This window comes from Galeopterus variegatus, unplaced genomic scaffold (assembly GCF_000696425.1).
Source record: "Galeopterus variegatus unplaced genomic scaffold, G_variegatus-3.0.2 Scaffold2868, whole genome shotgun sequence".
In the NCBI taxonomy this organism is placed as follows: Eukaryota; Metazoa; Chordata; class Mammalia; order Dermoptera; family Cynocephalidae; genus Galeopterus; species Galeopterus variegatus.
This window is the reverse complement of record NW_007728979.1, coordinates 96456-111183: the sequence shown is the minus strand read 5'-3', so window position 1 is coordinate 111183 and position 14728 is coordinate 96456. Positions and strand designations below refer to the sequence as shown.

At 39.6% G+C, this 14728-nt stretch overlaps 1 protein-coding gene across 1 annotated transcript in view; it reads left to right on the top strand.

The window, feature by feature from the left end:
• The window catches only part of TMEM2 (transmembrane protein 2), a 74031-nt gene extending 59590 nt beyond the window's left edge, over window positions 1-14441 (top strand). Inside the window, exons 20-24 of the mRNA XM_008583250.1 lie at window positions 2366-2585; window positions 5766-5864; window positions 10267-10421; window positions 12867-12970; window positions 13340-14441. Of these exons, the coding sequence (XP_008581472.1) occupies window positions 2366-2585; window positions 5766-5864; window positions 10267-10421; window positions 12867-12970; window positions 13340-13536 (775 nt within the window). The 3' untranslated portion in view covers window positions 13537-14441. The remainder of the gene's footprint in view (window positions 1-2365; window positions 2586-5765; window positions 5865-10266; window positions 10422-12866; window positions 12971-13339) is intronic.
• The last annotated feature ends 287 nt before the right edge of the window (window positions 14442-14728 follow it).

Below are 14728 nucleotides of genomic sequence, written 5' to 3'. Positions count from 1 at the left end.
TTGCTATTTTTCTTTAATGGTGAAATTACTAGTTCTTCAGCATAGCTAAGAATAGGCTGTGATGTGGCGGCTGTTGAGAAAAGCAGCTGATGTGGGTAATTCTCTGCACATCTCTATTATAGGTTTCAGGGGCAGCTAGAATGACTTGTAATTATAGTTGGCAGTAGGAATCGAGTGAAGATGTTTGCTAAGTTCCTATTAAGGCAATTTAGAGAGAGAAATTATCCTCATCAATGAACCACCAGGAGGCCCAATTGAAAATTAAAATAATTTTTTTCCTTAACAACTCTTAAGATGATTATTTGCATGTGATATAGTCCATATTTCAGTGAGAGGTCATTTTTCTCTTCCTATTGACTTAAGGCTATCTCTCAAGTTGACCTTGAGTTTTTAAAAATCACTGTGTAACCGTGGCATATTTGCTTTCAACTTTCTCTAGGCGGCATCTTTCCACTTTTTAATTCTAATCCTGTTCTCCCGGGGTCCTGTTGGCCTTGTCTGCTTTTATCCAGTTACAGTCTGGTAGGCTCGATCTCCTGTACTCTTCCAGAAAGTAGCATGCTCCTTCAGTCTCTATGTTTAAGCTGACATTCCTACCGTATGCCATTGTCTAGGCACTGCAAAGATACTGATGTACCTAAGACATTTCTTCTGTACATTCACAGTGCATTGAAGGATATGGGCATGGAAAGCAAGAGAGTGAAATGGTTAAATGCTGTATAAGTCCTGTAGTGGTACATTCAGTGACCCCCTTTGGGGTAACCCAGAAGTTCAGCCTAGACTAACCAGTGACATCCCAAAAGGGTGACCCTGGGGGTAAACCTTGAGGAACAATTAGGAGGAGATGGAAAAAGCAGTGGGTGAGGTGTCCCCGGCAGAAGGATCAGTGTGCAGAAATGCATGGAGGCATGGGAGAATGTGCATGGCATGCTTGGGGATAGGCAAAAGGTTCCAAGTGGGGAAAAGGGTGGCAAGATCAGCTGTGGGAGTGAAGTTGGGGTTTAGTCCTTAAATGTCTGGTTAACCTTTGAGTAAGATGCAACTCATTGCCCTCCAGCACCCCCAGCAGCCAGTGTGATCAGATCTGCTTTAGTTTTTTTTAAAATCATAATTATCTCTGATTTTCTTTCAACTTCTTTTTTTTATTTTTTATTTTTTTCCTTCTTGGCCAGCCAGTATGGAGATCCAAACCCATGACTTTGGTGTTATAAGGCTGCACTGTAACCAACTGAGCTAACTAGCCAGCCCTCGATTTCTAATTAGACTTAAACAACCTACCTGGGCTTTTGTTCAGATGACAGAAATTCCACATTCCCACTTGATTTTCCAAACAAAAAAAACCCAGAACACCCAAATTTGTAAGGATAGTCTGGTGATCACAAACTGATGATCAAATGTGTAAAAAGATGGGACACATTTTCTGGTCTGGGTATTTCAAGAATCCCTCAGTTGCTGAGGCTCTAATTTTTTAAATTCTATTCATTTTGATGATTTTAATTATATTTCAAAGGGGCCCAGGCCTAATCAGGTTCCTGTCTTTCCTTATGTACATACTTGTATGTTAAAATTATTGGATGTTGGGACACTGGCTGATTTTTACCTCATAATTGCAACTTTGCATTGGCCTCATGTTAAAATGTGAATTCTCGATCTCCAGTAATCAATTACATTTGATCAGGTCCTTTAGAATCTTGACTTCCTCCTGACAGATGCTGGACTGCTGCGTGGACATTAGACTTTTCCATTCATCTTGGCAGTAGGAAGGGAATTCACAATGGGAGGAACTGTTCATTTTGCCTGATTTTGGCCCAAGTACAGACAGAAGGACCCCAGGCCTATCTGCTCTTGGTAAACATCACAGGAATTGATGTGAAACTTTATCTTGGCCTTAGCCAGACAAGTCAGAATTGCTGTTTTCATTATTCCACTGTTGTGCCTTAAATCAAAATGATTTCTGAGCCAAAAAAAAAAAAAAAATAAAAATAAGAGCATAAACCACACTAATTTACCAAATCTGAAACTCAACATGCATATAAACTTTTCCAAGTAATTTTTGAGCCAAACCAAATTCCATCCTCCCAAATTACCTATTGAACGAATTCAAGCCAGAAAGCAACTTTGATATCTTTCAGAATGACTGAACCAGGGTATCAAAATATTTTCTACAGTGGTATTGCCTTTGACTTAGGACTCTAGTCAGACAGAAAGGAAAGAGAAACAACTTTATTAATTTTGTAATTTATTTTTCTTTTAAGGAAAAGTTACTTTACTGGAAGAATATCCCTTTTAGCCAGGGGTCGATTTGAGGAATTTTTGTAAGTTTTTGAGAGTAAGTCAAACAACAGATGGTTTCTGTTTTATGCAGGTTACTGTTTTTGTATCTCAAAGCCAAGAGCCACAGAGATGGCCACAGTTACTGTTCATCTCAGGGATGTGAAAGAGTCAAGATCCAGGCAGCAACAGACTCAAAAGACATGGGTAACTGCATGGCCAAGGCGTACCCACAGTATTACAGACAGCCGTCGGCAGTCAAGCGGATGCCACCCGTGCTTACTGGACTCTGTAAAGGCTGTGGCACCCGTCAGGTAAACCAGGGAGAAAAGTGGGCTGGTGCCTGGGAGAAAAACGTCAAAGGGCTTCTTTGCAGTAGGTGCACTTTTTCAAATACTTGGTGTCTCCTGAATTTCGGCCCCTGCTAGAATGTGATGCCCATAAGAAGCGTACTAGTCCAGATTTATAACAGAAATACTTTCCCCCTGGGTACATCAGTTTACTCTGGATGGCTGTGGATTTTATACAGTTTGAAAATAGAGGTCGCTATGTGAGTCATCATTTTTTCTTAGATGTGTGATTCTGTTACACTATTGCCATTGGGATTACATGACAGATATGTAAAAAACAAAAACAAAAAAACTTTATTGTATTGGCAGTGTGAGATTTCTTCTAAAAAAAATTGCAACTGGTGAAAATTGTTTCCTTTTTTAAAGTTGGAAAGCCACTCTTAATTTTAAAGCATGTGCTGTTATATTTACCTATAATTAAAAATACAGACTGACTTTGGTTGGATGTGAAAATGCTTCTCCTGACATAATTCTTTTTTTTTTTAATTTTTAAAGTTTATTTTTATTTACATTCAGAAACATTTGCTCTTATGTACAGTTTGATGAGTTTGGCAATGAACATAGTCATGCGGCCACTACAAGACACAGAATTGTGTCATCACTACCCCCCCAAATTCCTCTCATGCTCCCTCCTTTGTAATCAAACCTCCTGCCTCACACACGTAACCCCTGGGAGCCGCTGACCTGCTCTCCCTCCCTATACTTTTGCCATCTCCAGGGTGCATTGACATATTCTTAATTAGATGCCATCCTTCTGGATCTTGAAAAACCATGGCAATGGAAATAAACCCAAAATAGGGGCTAAAATCAGATATACTGATGGAGTTCCAGAGGAAGTCAGACCAATTCCAAGTGAAAATAGTATAGAGCTACTACTGCCCTAATTCTTATTTCATCTTTACACAAACAAATACAGGCTAAGGGAAATGGTTCTCAAAGTGTGGTCCCCAGACCAGCAGCATCAGTGTCCCCTGAGAACTTGTGAGAAATGGGGATTCTTGGGCTCCACTCTAGTGCTAGTGAATCAGCAAGTCTGGGGCTGGGGCCCTGCAATCTGTGCTTTGACAAGTCTGCAGGTGATTCTGATACACGTTCTTATTTGGATCCCACTGAGGACCTTTTTTTAAAAACAAGTAATGCCTGGGCCAGCCCGGTGGCGCACTAGAGAGTGTGCCGCTTGGGAGTGCGGCGGCGCTCCCGCCGAGGGTTCGGATCCCATATGGAGACCGGTTCCCGCTCACTGGCTGAGCGCGGTGCGGGCGCGACACCGAGGGTTGTGATCCCATTGCTGGTCAGTAAAAAAAAAGACAAAAAGGAAAGAAAAAAAAAAAAACAAAAACAAGTAATGCCACAAAAATGTGTACTGCCTGTTAATACAGAGAAAACTTCTAAATCTTTCTTTTTGTTTCTTAACTTCTAAATGATTTGAGAAAAAGGTTTTTCTTCCACTGTTTAAGTTCTTTATATCTCTTTTTTTCCTCCATTTGTTCCTGTGGCAGTAAAAGCAGAAATGGATTTATGCTTCCCGTTATGATATATAATAAGTATTTTTTTATGGCAGCTCCCTATAACAATCTCAGTCTCTCATATCCCTGAGCCACCTCTATTCCCCGATACAAGTAAAACCAAAAACCAACCAACCAAACATACAAAACCCATGTATATGAAGAAGGTTATGTAAGTTCTTGCTTGTGTTATGTAATATTTTGACTGTAATAAAGTGACATTTTTAGATAATCTTTGTGGGGAAGTAAATTCTCCAGCCCAATTCTCAAGTTGGATTTATTAGGAAAGTTCTTCATTACTGAAGAGACTTCATATAATTTATAATAATAAACATTATAATTTATCAAAATAATTTAATCATCATTGGAAATATTCTAGGCCTGTCTTTTAAATGGTTCCACGCACTAACGTTTAGCATTCCTATTCTTTGTGCGTGAAGCACTGATCAGATTCATTTTTAAAAAATGTATTGATTACTGACTTTGTGCACTTGCAAGGTATTTGAAGCATCTGGGAACATTACTTGGAAATTTGAAGGGAATTTTTGTTTTGTTTTGTTTTGGGGGTTGGCCATAGGGGGATCCAAATTTGTGACTTTGGTGTTACAAGGCTGCGCTCTAATCAGGAATTTTTGTTTTGAATGTCAAAAAACCAAATTCATGTATATTAGGAGTAAGTAGGAAAATTCCCACGAAGTTTTGCTCTCAAACCTGAGACTTCAAAGAAATGTCCAGCTTCTAAATATTACTTAGTATTATGATGATTATTTGTTTTTGCTGCATAAAGCAGAAACTTAGCACAGAGACCCATCTGTTGTTTCTGTAAGTACCATCTGGTGTTGTCTTATTGCATTTGAGCTGCTATAACAAAATACCATAAACCGAGTGGCTTATAAACAACAGAAATTTATTTCTCACAGTTCCGAAAGCTGAGAAGTCCAAGATCAACGTGACATTGATGTATAAGGGCAATATGCTTTTAAAGGCCGAATTGTATGAGAGTTAAAAGTGCTTTTGAATGAGAAGAGAGACTTGAGGGGGGACGTGGGAACAACTTGGAGGAACAGAAGGGAAAAGGAAGGGCGTTTTGGGGGAGGGAACAGCATCAGCAAAGGCTGAGAGGCAGGGAAGAGGTGAAGTGCTGTGGGAAAGTGAGGGACGACCCTGCCTGTTGGATGGGAGAGAACAGAGAGAAATAGGGGCCCATATATACAGCCATGCATGGAACACTGTGCAGGTCACAGAGAGGAGTTGAGGCCTGGTCATGGACAGGCCATTAAAAGTTTTAAGCAGGGTACCCCTTGTTATCTATACTTCGTTCCTCTTCAGGACGATCTGTTCCTATTTTTGTGTGAAATGTTTACAAAGATTTAAATATAAAGCACATTTATTTAGCCATTTATTGAATTGCTTTTACTAACAAGATTACTTATTTGAGACTGGGATTTTTCTGGAAAATGAGGAATATACACTTCCTGTATTAAGCATATCAAAAGATGGAATTCCAGGTCATGAAATATGTACAAAAAGTTCAGAAAAAGAACAGCACCCACTGGCTTTGATGTAATTGAGTTTATTTTGAGGGAACTTTTGGGAGAAAGATACAGTTGCTATAAATATGGAACTTTTTCCCGTCTAGGTGGTGTTTACTAGTGATCCTCACAACAGCTACCTCCCCGTGCAGTTCCAGTCGCCCAGTAAAGCAGAAACTCAGCGCGGAGACCCGTCTGTTATTTCTGTAAGTACCATCTGGGGTTGTCTTATTCCGTTCTGGCTGCCATAATGGAATACCATAGACTGGGTGGCTTCTAAACACCAGAAATTTATTTCTCACAGTTCTGGAGGCTGGGAAGTCCAAGATCAAGATGCAGGCAGATTTGGCATCTGGCGAGGGCCACCTTTCTGGTTTGTAGATGGCACCTTCTAGCTGTGTCCTCACATGGTGAAAGGGTTGAGGGGTGTCTCTGGGACCTCTTTTATAAGGGCACTAATCCCATTCATGAGGGCTACACCCTCATGTCCTAATCACTTTCCAAAGGCCTCACCTCGTAATATCACCTTGGTGATTAGGATTTCAACATATGAAGTTTGGGAGAGATGCAAATTTTCAGACCATAGCACATGGGTACACTGCTGCGGCTTCTTGCTTTTATCTGTGTTTTTCTGGCAGTAGTCACTGGTTTGTAATCACATTTCAATTATTGGTGGCAAGCAGCATAATAGAGGTGTAAATATCTTCCAAACGTTTGTGTTTTTAAGTAAATTATTCTTACTAATTTTTTTTTTCTGATTAGATTGTGTTTACTGATTACTTTTAGGCTAATGTTAAAATTTGTTCATATTACTTTTCACTCACTAAGAGGCAACTCATTTCATTTCTATAAAAGGAAAGACATTTCAGTTAAACATAATTGCCGCAGGCAACTAATATGTAGAAAACTGTGTTTAGCCTTGTTATTTGAAACTTAAAATAAGCTTCCAAGTTGGAAGGGAAATGAAGGTTTTAAAATCTCTTTCACCTTTTAAGATTGCTTATCTCTTATTTTTTCAGATAAGGAAAGTGAAGATCCAAAATGTTAGTTGTCTTTTCTAAATGGTTAAAGGAAATATAGACATGAGTCTGCATGTTAATATTAGAATTTGGGCTTAGAGCCAAGTTAGCCACTGGGAACCAGGTCTTGGCATGTGGCCTGTCCAAAACTGGATTAACCTGGGTGTCACCCTATAGAGTTCTTTGGGTAACAGATATGCAGCCATCCAACCCAGCTGCACCCAGACTCATAAGGTCTCTTTAGGGGCTCAGTTTTTTTCAGTGGTGGGCAATGTAATCACAAATTTATATACACCTGGCCCTCTATATTTGTGGGTTCCATATCCATGGATTCAACTAACTGCAGATTGAAAATATTTGAAAAATAAAAAAATAAAAACAATACAACAATAAATAATAATACAAATAAAACACTACAGTATAACAACTGTTTATGTAGCATTTGCATTATATTAGGTATTATAAGTAATCTAGAGTTGATTTAAAATGTATGGGAAGATGTGTGTAAGTTATATGCATATACTATGCAATAGTATATAAGGGACTTGAGCATTACAGATTTTGGTATCCTTCGTGGGAGGAGAAGGTGTTTCTGGAAACAATCCCCTGCAGATACTGAGGGATGACTGTATGTATTAGTACATTTTGTGTTGCTATAACAGAAATACCTGAGACCGGGTAATTTATAAAGAACAGAGGTTTATTTGGCTTACGATCTGAGATAGTTGCATCTGTCACGGGCCTCAGGCTGCTTCTGCTCATGGAGGAAAGTGGCAGGGAGCTGGTGGGTACAAGCAGATCACATGGTGAGAGGAAGCAAGAAAGAGGGAGAGAGAGAGAGAGAGAGAGAGGAGAGAGAGGAGGTGCCAGGGTCCTTTAAACAACCAGCTCTCGTGGGAACTAATAGAGCAAGAACTCACTCACTACCCCTCCTCCCTCAGGGAGAGCATTAATCCATTCATGAGGGATCTGCCCCCATGACTCAGTCAGTTTCCAACACTGCCACATTGGAGATCAAATTTCCACATGAGTTTTGGAGGGGACAACACATCCAAACTCCATCAATGTATATGTGGACAAAATTAAATTTTACTTTTTTTCTTAATTTTTTTTGTAATAAAATACACATAACATAAAATTTACCATCTTAACCATTTTTAAATGTATAGTTCAGTGGTATAAAGTGCATTCATGTTGGTGTGCAACCATCACCACCATTTAGCTCCAGAACTTACATTTTGCTTAACAACCCTGAATTAGGAATATTCCTACTTATAGGTAGCTAAAAAAAATTCCTGAAATCTGTATTTATTCCCCTCTATTAGCGATCCTCCATTTTGTAATATGCTCCTGCTGTAATTTTATTGGCATAAAATTTTTTAGTTCGGCCTCTCAATGCAGTCAGCCACAGGCAGATCCCAGCCTGCTAGTGTGGAATATGGTGAGAGTCGCATGAGGGAAACAGGAGGGTGCTGAGCGCCACTACTCTACAAGCTTATGGGACATTGAAGAATATATTGTTTTTTTTTTTTCCTTTTTGTCTTTTTTTCGTGACCAGCAACGGGATCGCAACCCTTGGTGTTGCGCCCGCACCTCGCTCAGCCAGTGAGCGGCCGGTCTGTATGTGGGATCCGAACCCTCGGCGGGAGCACCGCCGCGCTCCCACGCGGCGCACTGTAGCAGTGCGCCACCGGGCCGGCCCTGAAGAATATATTGTTTGTTCAGGAATAATCTCAAGCAGGCTACGCTTCAGGGTCTGAAGACATTGTTTGATTCTAGTGCTACACATTGGGTACCTGGGACCCCAGAAAAGTCATAGAACACCATATTTTGTTATATTTATTTCCAATGCTTTTCCATGTATTGCCTGAAAATTCTTTCCTAGGATATGGCATTAATTTTTATGGAAAGTTGTGTGTTAATTTAAGCAACAAGTTTGGGGGGGGGTACTTTTTACAAAGACAGTTTGTGTTGAGGATCATTTTATATTGTTTCTTAAATGGACCTTGATTTTAAATATTCAGATTTTTAAAAACAAGGGAATTACTTCTAGTCTTTTTACATGTAAAATTTACCTCAAGCACTTCCAGTACTACTAACTGGATTAGAACAGTGTAAACGGCTAAAAAACCATTTTGAATTCTGGTGAAATTGTTACTGGAAGAGAGGGTCTGGGGAGGTTTGATGTCGGACCTGGACCCTGACCTCTACCAGGTTCTTGACTGCACCACAGGAAAGAATTCAAGAGCAGTGTCAGAGTTGAAAGCAAAAACAGGTTTTACACAAAGAGAAAGAAATACACACTTCACAGACAAATTGCAGGCTGGCTTGAGACTGAGCAGCAGCCCTGCCTTCTTACTGGATTCTGATTTTATAGTTGGCTATTCTATACATATTCATGCTTTCTAATGAATATTTAACTAAGAGAGTGGTTCCTAGTTGTGTGACTGGTTATGTAACCTAGCCTTGCACATGCTCTGTTGTCTCTTTGGAGCATGCTCATTGGTCAGTTCCAACATATACACTGAAAGTTATTTGAAATGTATTTGATGCTCCTTAGTGCCTCCAATGGAAGGCCATTCAAGGATAAACTCCTTTCTACTGAGCATGCTCAGCGACTGAAATTACATATTTCTGCCTCTGGTGGTCTCAATCTCCCATGCTGGTGCTGAAGATAGATGCTACATGCAATAGTGACTCAAGGCCTAGAGGAGGGGCTTGAGTCCTAGGGGAGTGGTCTGAAACCCAATCCCAGGGACACTGAGAACCTCCTATCTTAAGATCAATCATGATTGCAAATAAAATGTAAATATCATAATTCCCCCAAGCAAGGACAGGTTTAACGGTGAGAATATTTTTCCTTTGTTAGCCTTTATTGCAGTTTGTAATTTTACACCTTATAAACAGATATGGTGCCTATGGATTAAGTTAGTGTTAAGTTTAGTCAGTTGTTTTGTCAAGTTTTCTCCTTTTGGCTCAGAAATTTAATGATATTTGGAAATGTCTGGAGTTCCTTTTTCTTGGAAAGGTCACAAACCATTAATTTAAGAGGATTGTATACGGAAATTCAGCTCACAATAATTGTAGCTTAAATCCCAGTAAAATTGTCACTTTGCCATTTTGGTTTCAGAGGAGATCTATATTTGCAGCAAAGGAAATAAAGCAATGAAGCTTCTGTGATATTCCAAACCTAAATTCTAGTGTGTGTGTGTGGGGGGGTTTGAGCTGTCTGAGCTGCAGTACAGAGGTTACCACCTGATTCCTGACTTACAAAGTTTGACCCCGATGAGAGAGTGTGTGTCAGAATGAAGGCATCAAGCACTGCAGAGCCACCCAGCTTAGCTGATCGAGGGCTGCCATGACTTGGTCAGTACTTACCCAGTCAGCAAAGATCAGTCAAGGCAGGGTCTATAGGAATGCAGGCACCATTTCAGACAATGAAAAACAGTAGGTGAAGTGCAGTTTGAATCCTTGAAATATAATTTGTGTCCTGGGTTTTGAAGATAGAGGGAAGGGGATGGAAAGACAAATCATCCTGGAGACATTACCGAAATGATAATGACAGCAGAAGACATTTTTGTATTCTCAGGTCAATGGCACCGACTTTACCTTCCGAAGTGCGGGTGTCCTTCTCCTTATTGTGGATGCGTGCAGTGTTCCGTTCCGCTTGACAGAAAAAAAGCTTTTCCTTCTTGCTGATGTCAGTCGTGTGGAAGAGTATTTAAAAACGGGAATTCCTCCACGGTAAGTCAGGCTTGTTCTGTAACAGGGATAAGCCACCTGAAAGATGTGGAGTCCTCCAAACAGATAACACCTGGTTAATTCTGAGCTTTGGTTTGTCTACCTGATCTTCTCCTCTGGGCATTCAAGGCCTTGTGAAAGGTATTCATTTTTTTCCCACCTCATGTTGATGCTCTGTGGTCTAAGCTGCTTATCACTGACAAGCCATTGCTTATCAATGGTAGAACCTGCATGCTTGAAGATTTTGCACATGGTGGAAAGGCTCGTTATTTGGAACATTACTATCCCATTTTTAGTATTAAGTTGATCTGCTTGATACCTGACTTGCTCAGAAGGCTTATTACCACTTTGAAGTAATTTTCCAGGCATTTTCACCTTTGCAATCATCTGTCCCACAGATGGACTCTTGGACAGCATTGTACTATGGCTGTGATATATAGGAAGTCATCACCTGGGTCACTTGTCAATGACTGGGAAAGAGTAAATTGATTTTTAAGTGGTTGAGTGTCTATACTCTTTTTCAAGAGCACTAGTCTGATTGGCTCTTCTTTGTTGGCCTCTGAAGAAGAGAAACCATTTGTGGGGTTGGTCAGATTCTGCCTGGGGGCAAGGAGATGAATTTAGAGCCCTTTCTGTCCCTTGGCTTTGCCATAGATGTTGGTTTACATGGTGACCTTCTTTCAGTGATGCCATTCACGGAAGAACATAAGCTTCCCAGGGAGTAAAGCCCTGTCTAGCTTGTGAATTATTTTCAGTTGATCTGATCAGTTACGTTCTTTATAGATTACTTTTTAATTTTTTTGGTGGCTGGCTGGTACAGGGATCTGAACCTGTGACCTTGGTGTTACTATCTTTATAGGTTATAGAAACAGATCCCAATAAGTCCGATGAAGTCATTGGTTTTTTGGATATAATATTCAATGTATGTGTATAGTTCTGTCTTCTGATTTAAGACAATTATAGGGGATTCCTTCCTCAGACTTTTTTTTCTGAGAATTTTTTTTTTTAAGGATTTAAAGATTTTTCCTGATGTTGAAAACATATTCACTCACTCACTTCCCTTAAAACAGTCCAGGACATAAATCTTGCCACAAATATTTAGGACAACATGGTAGTCCTGCAAGGTATCCTATAGATTTGAACTAAAAGGAATTCATTAAAAAGTCACTACTTTCTGCAAAGGGGACTGAGAAGGACTTTTGAGAAACTGGTAATGTTCTCTGATCTGAGTGCAGGTTGCACAAATGTGTTTAGTTTGCAGAAATTCAACATGCTGGACACTTAGGAATGCTTTTTTGTACGTACGTTGTATTTTAGCAAAGTATTAAGAAGTTACAGGGCAACTGGCAGTGACTTCGGGGGAGACTGAGCATGTGTGTATATGTGGAGTGACCTTTAAGTGACCTTACGGGACTGTCCTGAGTAATTCTGACCTATTGAAGAAAGTCAGGTTTGCAGATTGCTGTGGTCTGTCCTCTGCACTGATTCTGAATTGAGTCAGCACTGTTTTAGAAAGGCTACAACAAAGAAGCCACACCAATATAAAACTTGGGAATTTTTATTTTCAGAAATGCCAAGACCCATGTTAAGAAAACAAATATATTATTAAAGGATATGTAACAAGAGTTGAATAAAAGGAGAGACTCTCCCTGTTTCTAGATGGGAAAACTAATGTTGTAAAGATGTCACTCTACCTAAACTAAAATATAAATGTAATGCATTTTTGTTAGTGTCCTAATAGGTTACTTTTCTATTGTACTTGGCAATACTGAAAGTTGATAGTGAAATTCATCTGGAAGACTAAATGTGGGAGAGTGGTAAAATATTTTTTAAACAAGTGATAATAATGCAAGGGACTTGCTTTATCAGATATTAAAATAAACCTTGAAGCCATAGTAATTAAGGTAGCATAGTGTTGGCAGCGGAGGCAGAGATCAGAAGAAAAGAATAGAGAATCCACGGATAGATCTGAGTATGTCTGTTGATTCACTGCATGATAAAGATGGCAACTGAAACCAAACCATGGAGAACAGTTTCGGTTTACTTATTTATTTATTTTTTTAGAATTGGTGTTATCCTTTCACTTAATAAGTAGATAATAGAACATAAATAGGTAAATAGAGCATCTGAAACAGAACAAAACCATCCTCCCATGTTATAATAGATTGTTACCTAAAAGAGCTATGTCCCAAACCATCCACTAGGTCAACTTTCCTAAATGACTTTTGGTTTCCTTATGTGTTACCCCATTGTAATAATAGCATGAGATGTTCCACGTGGGGCAGGCGAGTGGGAGCTTTTAACAGCAGAGATGAAAAAGCATCCAGGCCTTTTTCCTTGTTGAGTTCTGCTTTCTGTGGTATTTCTGTACTGCACTCAGTTCAGAAAGGTACTCAGTAAATACATGCTGAATGATTGAAATTGAAATTTTCAAACTTTTACACACAGATCAATTGTTCTGTTGAGCACAAGAGGAGAAATAAAGCAGTTGAATATTTCAGATTCATTAGTACCTCTGGGATTAGCCAAACCAGCTCATCTTGACAACAAAGGTTTGTATATTTGCAATATTCTATGAAGTTCTTATGAGGCCCACAAAATATTCATTTTTATGGTGGACTTTAGTTACCAGACTATTTTCAAGAGCTTGTTTTGCTGGTGTGGGTATCATTAGGATAATTTCGAAATAAGGGGACAGTGTTAGAGGACGTGTGTTGGGATGTGGTTTGTTATTTGGGGCAACAGGTGGGTAGTAAGAGTTCATTTGCGGGTGGAAGGAAGTGCAGGTTTTTTTTAATAACTGTCTTTGTTCTGCTTACCTGTGACTTACCTTCAGCATTATCTTGCTGGAACTAGTAGCTGTACAAATGGAATTCTTTTCATTACTATTATTATTATTATTATTTATTTTTTATTTTTAGGGAGTACCATATTTTTGGGATTCAGCGGAAACTTTAAACCATCGTGGACTAAGCTATTTACCAGTCTTGCTGGACAGGGCCTCGGGGTGCTTGAACAATTCATACCTTTGCAGCTGGACGAATATGGTTGTCCCAGAGCCGGCAGTGTCCGCAGAAGAGACCTGGAACTGTTAAAGCAAGCTTCAAAAGCACACTAGAGACTAACTGTAACTTAAGTGCTGGGGAAAGAAAATGTGAACTAACTTATTTAATTTATGGCATTTTAAAATGACACTGTTAACCCAACGGAACCATTTTCCTGTTTGATACAAAAGGGGGAGAAAAGAAAGAATTTAAAGTGATTGCTTGAATAGCAGCTCACGCACCTTCTAGTAGTACAAAATGTTAAAGAGTTTATTTGTATTGGTAAGGCTGATGCATTCAGAGAACAGTTTTCTTATTCCTCACCTTCCACCCCAGTGGTTTGTAATGACCACAAGCATTTCACTTGTATGATGCAGCATAGTGGGGTGGGGGCTTCTGAGAGTCAGCCTGGGGTCTTTAGAGGACCAGCTATTGTAGCACCTTGGATACTTGAATTCTAATGTCCAGTTGTGTCGTGCAGCAGTTGACCGGGTGGCTGGCATGTTCAGCAATGCCTGGGGCCCTGTTTCTGGGCAGCCTTTGAGGGTTTCATGTGATTCTGAATGACAGAGTTTTAAGTGGCAACTCAGGCCCAGCTCATGCCCTTTTTTGCCTGGACATGTGCTATTTTTACTTATTTGTATACTGATTACTTCTAAGGGTTCAACTTTCAAACAGGAAGTATGTTGGGACAGAAGGGCTTTTAGGGATTAGAAATCCCTTTAATCTGTGACTATTGGGCAGAAATTTGATCTGCACCAAGGTCTGAGGTTGTTGGGACCATTTTTGCAGCTTTAATCCTTAGCCTGTTTTGACTGTATATTTGTGTTTTAAATGCAGAGCTAAGCTATTTACATTTTTTTTTTAAAAAACAGGCCATTTTCCTGAATTGTAATCTTGTGTCGTTTTAACTTGCACAAAGGAAGTCTGTTCTTGGTGTTGCTCTTGCAGCTGGGGGGTTTTTTTTTTTTTTTTTTTTTTTTTTTTTTTTGTGTGTGTGTGTGTGTGTGTGGATTTTTTTTTAAAGGTTTTCTGCTCACCATCCTGCTAGGAAAATCCCAGAAAGCTTAATGATATCACAGAATGATTGTACCCAGGTGGGAAAAAAAAGAGAGGGGATTTAAGGGCTAGAATCATGGAGGGGATATTTAGAAATGAACTTCTTTATAGCCTTTTAGGAGTGAGTCACTCTTAATTAATTAAATTGTGAAAGCCTATTAAAAAGGGCGCCAGGATGCCCGATTTCCCTTTGCACTGGGTGCATGC